Raw genomic sequence first — 7,318 nt, forward strand, 5'->3', positions numbered from 1 at the left:
CCGTGGTGCTCTGCGCGCGTCGCGGGCGCTGATTGGCTGCCGGGGTGGTCACGTGGGCGCGGCGGCCAATGGGAGGAGGGGTGTGGACTACAACTCCCGTCGTGCTTTGCTTCCGGGCTTCCTGATTGGCTGCTGGAGGGGACGGCGGCCAATCAGAGGCCGAGGAGAGGAGACGGCGGCTGAGGGAGCGGAGCCGTGAGCGGAGGGGAACCCGGACCCATAGAGCCCCATAGAGCCCTATAGAGCACTATAGGTTCCTATAGACCCCTATAAACCCCCTATAGAGCCCTATAGATCCCTATATATACCTATAGACCCCTATAGACCCCTATAGATCCCTATAGACCTCTATAAACCTCCTATAGAGCCCTATAGAGCCCTATAGATCCCTATAGACCCCTATAAACCCCCTATAGAGCCCTATAGAGCCCTATAGATCCCTATAGACCCCTATATATCCCTATAGACCCCTATAGATCCCTATAAACCCCCTATAGATCCCTATAGATCCCTATAGACCCCTATAAACCCCCTATAGAGCCCTATAGGTTCCTATAGATCCCTATAAACCCCCTATAGACCCCTATAGATCCCTATAGACCCCTATAAACCCCCTATAGATCCCTATAGACCCCCTGTAGACCCCTATAGATCCCTATAGATCCCTATATATACCTATAGACCCCTATAGACCCCTATAAACCTCCTATAGATCCGTATAGATCCCTATAGACCCCCTGTAGACCCCTATAGATCCCTATAGACCCCTATAAACCCCCTATAGATCCCTATAGATTCCTATAGATCTCTATATATACCTATATACCCCTATAGATCCCTATAGACCCCTATAAACCTCCTATAGATCCCTATAGACCCCTATAGATCCCTATAGACCCCCTGTAGACCCCTATAGATCCCTATAGACCTCTATTATCCCCTATAGACCCCCTATAGACCTCTATAATCCCCTATAGATCCCTATAGATTCCTTCAGACCCCTATAGATCCCTATAGACCCCCCCAGACCCATATAGGTTCCCCCCATAGGGCACCAGGTTCCGCTATGTTGGCCGTGAAGGTGAAGGTGGAGAAGCCGGGTGAGTGCCATAGAGACCCATAGAGACACATAGAGACCCATAGAGACCCATAGAGACCCATAGTGCCCCATAGAGACCCATAGAGACCCATAGAGACCCATAGCCCCACATAACCCCCATAGCCCCACATAGTCCCCCATTACCCCCTATAACCTCCCCCAAACACCTTTAGGGCCTCAAAAAACCCCAATCTTAGGTCCCCCCTTCAGCCATCCCATAATAACCATGGGGGGTCTCTGCTCCATCCCATAATAACCATGGGGGGGTCTCTGCTCCATCCCATAATAACCATGGGGGGGTCTCTGCTCCATCCCATAATAACCATGGGGGGGGTCTCTGCTCCATCCCATAATAACCATGGGGGGTCTCTGCTCCATCCCATAATAACCATGGGGGGGGGAGGGGGTCTCTGCTCCATCCCATAATAACCATGGGGGGGGGGGGAGGGGTCTCTGCTCCATCCCATAATAACCATGGGGGGTCTCTGCTCCATCCCATAATAACCATGGGGGGGAGGGGGTCTCTGCTCCATCCCATAATAACCATGGGGGGTCTCTGCTCCATCCCATAATAACCATGGGGGGGGAGGGGTCTCTGCTCCATCCCATAATAACCATGGGGGGGGTCTCTGCTCCATCCCATAATACCCAGAGCTGGAGGCTGCAGCCGCTCGCAGCCGCTTGGATTCGGTGCTGAGGGAACTGATGGAGAGAAGCAGAGGGACCAGGTGGGGGAGGGGCAAGGGGGGGAGGGGGGAGGGGCAGGGGGGGGGAGGGGCGGGGGGGGGAGGGGCAAGGGGGGGGAGGGGCAAGGGGGGGGAGGGCAAGGGGGGGGAGGGCAAGGGGGGAGGGGTAAGGGGGGCAGGGGCAGGGGGGGGAGGGGCAAGGGGGAGGGGCAAGGGGGGAGGGGCAAGGGGGGGGGAGGGGCGAGGGGGGGAGGGGCAAGGGGGGGGAGGGGCAGGGGGGGGAGGGGCAAGGGGGGAGGGACGGGGGGGAGGGGCAAGGGGGGGGAGGGGCAAACAATAATGGGGGGGAGGGGCTGAATGGGGGAGAGGGGCAATAACGGGAGGGGAGGGGCAGGAAGGGGGGGGAGGGGCAACAATAATGGGGGGGAGGGGCAGGAAGGGGGGGGGGTTGGGTCAAACCCTCCCCATTAAACCCCATTGGTTTTGGGGCAGTGAGTCCATGGAGGAGGAGCCAGGAAAGGCCCCAGGAGACACCAGCAACAAGTAAGGGGGGGACCTATGGGGCTCTATGGGTCATATGGGTCCTTTGGGGGTCCTATGGGGTTCTTATAGGTCCTATGGGTGATCTATGAGGGCTGTATGGGTCTTATGGGGGTCCTATGGGTCCTATAGGGGTCTTATGGGGGTCCTATGGGTCCTATGGGGGTCTTATGGGGGCTGTATGGGTCCTATGGGGGATCTATGGGTCCTATAGGGGTCTTATGGGGGTCCTATGGGGGCTCTGTGGGTCCTATGCGTCCTATGGGTGTCCTATGGGGACTCTATGGGGGCTCTATGGGTCCTATGGGGCTCCTATGGGTCCTATGGGGGTCTTATGGGGGTCCTATTGGTCCTATGGGAGTCCTATGGGGGCTCTATGGGTCCTATGGGTCCTATGGGGCTCCTATGGGTCCTTTGGGGGTCCTATGGGGTTCTTGTGGGTCCTATGGTTGATCTGTGGGGGCTCTATAGGTCCTATGGGGGCTCCTGTGGTTCCTATGGGAGTCCTATGGTGCTCTATGGGTCCTATGGGGGCTCTATGGGGGCTCCTATGGGTCCTATGGGTGTCCTATTGGGCTCCTATGTGTTCTATGGGGGCTCTATGGGTCCTATGGGGGTCCTATGGGGCTCCTATGGGTCCTGTGGGGCTCCTATGGGGGCTCTATGGGTCCTATGGGGGCTCTATGGGGCTGTGCCCCCCACTTGGGGGTCAGGCCCCCCCCATTGAGACCTTGGTTCACTGCAGGGAGGCTTCACCCAGCGCCCCTGGGAAGAGGTGAGGGGCGGGGCTTAAAGGGGGCGGGGCTTAAGGGGTGGGGGTCAAAGGGGGCGGGGCTTAAAGGGGTGGAGCTTAAAGGGGGCGGGGCTTAGGGGGTGGAGCTTAAAGGGGCGGGGCTTAAATAGGGTGGTGCCTAAGGGGGCGGGGCTTAAAGAGGGTGGAGGACTTAAAGGGGCGGGGCTTAATGGGGTGGGGGGTAAGGGGCGGGGCTTAAAGGGGGTGGAGCTTAAAGGGGGCGGGGCTTAAAGGGGTGGAGCTTAAAGGGGAATGGGGTTAAAGAGGGGACTGAATGGGGCTGGTACATAAGGGGGAGGGGCTTAAAGGGGGTGGGTCTTAAAGGGGGCGGGGCTTTAAAGGGGGTGTGGTTTAAAGGGGTGGGGCTTCAAGGGGGGCTTAAATGGGGGTCTTAAAGGGGGCGGGGCTTAAAGGGGGCTGGGCTTAAAGGGGGTGGTGCTTAAAGGGGGTGGGGCTTATGGCAAAGGGGGCGTGGCCTGACCCCCTGGCCCCACCCCCCAGGCCCTCCGGCCGCTTCTCGCAGCAGCGCAGGAAGAAGAGGAGGGAGGCAGAGGAGGGGCCGGACCCAGTGCAGAGACCCAGTGAGTGCATGGGGGCTATGGGGCTGCCCCATAGCGCATGGACCCTCTATGGGGCTGCCCCATAGCGCATGGACCCTCTATGGGGCTGCCCCATAGCGCATGGACCCTCTATGGGGCTGCCCCATAGCGCATGGACCCTCTATGGGGCTGCCCCATAGCGCATGGACCCTCTATGGGGCTGCCCCATAGCGCATGGACCCTCTATGGGGCTGCCCCATAGCGCATGGACCCTCTATGGGGCTGCCCCATAGCGCATGGACCCTCTATGGGGCTGAGGTTCTGCCTATGGGGCTGCCCCATAGCACCATGGATGTGCTATGGGGCTTAGATTGCTGCCTATGGGGCTACCCCATAGCGCATGGACCCTCTATGGGGCTGCCCCATAGCGCATGGACCCTCTATGGGGCTGCCCCATAGCGCATGGACCCTCTATGGGGCTGCCCCATAGCGCATGGACCCTCTATGGGGCTGCCCTATAGCGCATGGACCCTCTATGGGGCTGCCCCATAGTGCCGTGGGCCCGCTATGGGGCTGAGGTTCTGCCTATGGGGCTGCCTCATAGTGCCATGGACCCGATATGGGGCTGAGGTTCTGTCTATTGGGCTGCCCCATAGCGCCATGGACCCTCTATGGGGCTGCCCCATAGCACCATGGACGCTCTATGGGGCTGCCCCATAGCGCCATGGATGTGCTATGGGGCTTAGATTGCTGCCTATGGGGCTGCCCCATAGTGCCATGCACCCGCTATGGGGCTGAGGTTCTGTCTATTGGGCTGCCCCATAGCGCCATGGACCCGCTATGGGGCTGAGGTTCTGCTTATGGGGGTGTCCCATAGCACCAGGGACCCGCTATGGGGCTGAGATTGCTGCCTATGGGGCTGCCCCATAGCACCATGGACCCGTTGTGGGGCTGGGGTTGCTTTCTATGGGGCTGCCCCATAGCGACATGGACCTGCTATGGGGCTGAGGTTGCTGCCTATGGGGCTTCCCCAGCGCTATAGGGCTGAGGTTGCTGTGATGGGGCTGCCCCATAGCGCCATGGACCCGCTATGGGGCTGCAATTGCTTCCTATGGGGCTGCCCCATAGTGCTATGGGGCTGTCCCATAGCACCGTGGACCCGCTATGGGGCTGAGATTGCTGCCTATGCAGCTGCCTCTTAGCTCCATGGGGTGCCCCACGTTGTCTATGGGGCTGGGCCTTCCTCCATCACTTACACCTCCACCCCCCACCTCGCTGTGGGGCTGCCCCATAGACACCTACGTGATCAAGCTCTTTGACCGCAGCGTTGAGCTGGGGCAGTTCCCGGAGGGGACCCCCCTGTACCCCGTGTGCCGCGCCTGGATGCGCAACTGCCCCACGGCTCCTGCCCCACATCCTGCCCCACATCCGACCCCACGACCCCAGGTCAGAGCCTTCCTCTATGGGGCTGGGGGGTCCCCATTGCCTCGCTATGGGGCAGAGGGGGGTGGGGGGGGGGCTCCTCTGACCCCCCCTTTGTGTCCATAGGGAGCCGCAGGGAATGCTGGGAAGGGGCAGGATGTCTATGAGCTGCCCCCCCCTGCCCCCCCCCGGACCCCCCCCGGATCCCCTCCCCCCTGGGGCCTGAGGAGGGGGCCCCACCCCCGGACCAGGTAAGAGGCCCCGCCCCCTTAATGACGTCATCACGTTGACATCACCCCCTTCCCCCGGATGACGTCATCGCGTTGGCATCACCCCCCTGACGTCAGCCGCGATGACGTCATCACGCTGATGCCCCCTCCCCCCCCCCCACGTGACCCGCAGCCTCCTGACCCCGCCCCCCCGATGTCCTCCCTCATCTACAAGAACATGGAGCGATGGAAGCGAGTCCGGCAGCGGTGAGGGGCGGGGCCAAGGAGGGGGCGTGGCTAAAGGGGGCGGGGCTATGGTGGGGGGCGTGGCTGACCTTAAAGGGGCCCTGTCCGCAGGTGGAGGGAGGCAGGACAGCGGCAGCAGCAGCGCTATGGGCCCAGCCTGAGGCTGCTGCGCCTCATCTACGAGAGGCAATAGAGCCCTATGGAAGCCTATGGAACCCTATGGAAGCCTATGGAAGCCTATGGAAGCCTATGGAGCTGCGCGGTGGGGCCCACCGCACCCACAGGACACGCCCCCTTAATAAAGGTGGTGAACCCCCATGTTTAAGTCTGGAGTGGTCAATGAAGGAGGGTTAAGGGATGTTGGGGGCTTGGGGGGGGCAAAGGGCAACGAGGGGTCACTTGGGAGTCTGGAGTTGCCCTTTTAAGGCCATTGCTCCTTTAAGCCATTGCCCCTTTAAGGCCATTTGCAATTTAAGCACATTGCCCCATTAACCCATTGTCCCTTTAAATCCATTGCCCCTTTAATCTCATTGCCCCTTTAAGTACATTGCCCTTTTAAGCCCTTGCCCCTTTAAGCATATTGCTCCTTTAAGCCCATTGCCCCTTTAAGGCCATTTCCCCTGTAAGTCCATTGCATCTTTAAGCTTATAGCCCCTTTAAGCCATTGCCCCCTTAAGCCCCTTAGCCCTTTAAGCTATTGCTCCTTTAAGCCATTGCCCCTTTAAGCCCCTTAGCCCTTTAAGCCCATAGCCCCTTTAAGTCCATTGCCCCTTTAAGCCCCTTAGCCCTTTAAGCCCATAGCCCCTTTAAGTCCATTGCCCCTTTAAGCCCATTGCCCCTTTAAGTCCATTTCCCCTTTAAGCCCATAGCCCCTTTAAGTCCATTAACCCTTTAAGCCCATTGCCCCTTTAAGTCCATTGCCCCCTTAAGCCCATAGCCCCTTTAAGCCATTGCCCCCTTAAGCCCCTTAGCCCTTTAAGCTATTGCCCCTTTAAGTCCATTGCCCCTTTAAGCCCATAGCCCCTTTAAGCCATTGCCCCCTTAAGCCCCTTAGCCCTTTAAGCCATTGCCCCTTTTAAGTCCCTTGCCCCTTTAAGCCCATAGCCCCTTTAAGTCCATTGCCCCTTTAAGCCCATTTCCCCTTTAAGCCATTGCCCCTTTAAGCCCATAGGCCCTTTCAGTCCATTGCCCCTTTAAGCCCATAGCCCCTTTAAGTCCATTGCCCCTTTAAGCCCATTTCCCCTTTAAGCCCATTGCCCCTTTAAGCCATTGCCCCTTTAAGCCCATAGGCCCTTTCAGTCCATTGCCCCTTTAAGCCCATAGCCCCTTTAAGCCATTGCCCCTTTAAGCCATTGCCCCTTTAAGCCCATTGCCCCTTTAAGCCCATTGCCCCTTTAAGCCATTGCCCCTTTAAGCCCATTAACCCTTTAAGCCCATAGCCCCTTTAAGCCCATTGCCCCTTTAAGCCCATAGCCCCTTTAAGCCATTGCCCCTTTAAGTCCGTAGCCCCTTTAAGCCCATTGCCCCTTTAAGGCCATAGCCCCTTTAAGGCCATAGCCCCTTTAAGGCCATTGCCCCTTTAAGCCCATAGCCCCTTTAAGTCCATTGCCCCTTTAAGCCATTGCCCCTTTAAGCCCATAGCCCCTTTAAGCCCATTAACCCTTTAAACCATTGCCCCTTTAAGCCCATAGCCCCTTTAAGTCCATTGCCCCTTTAAGCCCATAGCCCCTTTAAGCCCATTGCCCCTTTAAGCCCATTAACCCTTTAAACCATTGCCCCTTTAA

At 58.5% G+C, this 7,318-nt stretch overlaps 1 protein-coding gene across 1 annotated transcript; it reads left to right on the forward strand.

The window, feature by feature from the left end:
- Window positions 1-954: 954 nt before the first annotated feature.
- Window positions 955-5,852, forward strand: LIN37 (lin-37 DREAM MuvB core complex component). Its single transcript, XM_034072269.1, has 10 exons — window positions 955-1,100; window positions 1,752-1,827; window positions 2,278-2,328; window positions 3,071-3,100; window positions 3,620-3,699; window positions 4,952-5,103; window positions 5,206-5,280; window positions 5,316-5,330; window positions 5,482-5,555; window positions 5,646-5,852. Exons 1-10 carry the CDS (start codon window positions 1,067-1,069, stop codon window positions 5,725-5,727), a joined length of 669 nt encoding a protein of 222 aa, XP_033928160.1. The 5' UTR covers window positions 955-1,066; the 3' UTR covers window positions 5,728-5,852.
- The last annotated feature ends 1,466 nt before the right edge of the window (window positions 5,853-7,318 follow it).

The sequence above is a fragment of the Melopsittacus undulatus genome, chromosome 26 (genome assembly GCF_012275295.1).
Source record: "Melopsittacus undulatus isolate bMelUnd1 chromosome 26, bMelUnd1.mat.Z, whole genome shotgun sequence".
NCBI lineage: Eukaryota > Metazoa > Chordata > Aves > Psittaciformes > Psittaculidae > Melopsittacus > Melopsittacus undulatus.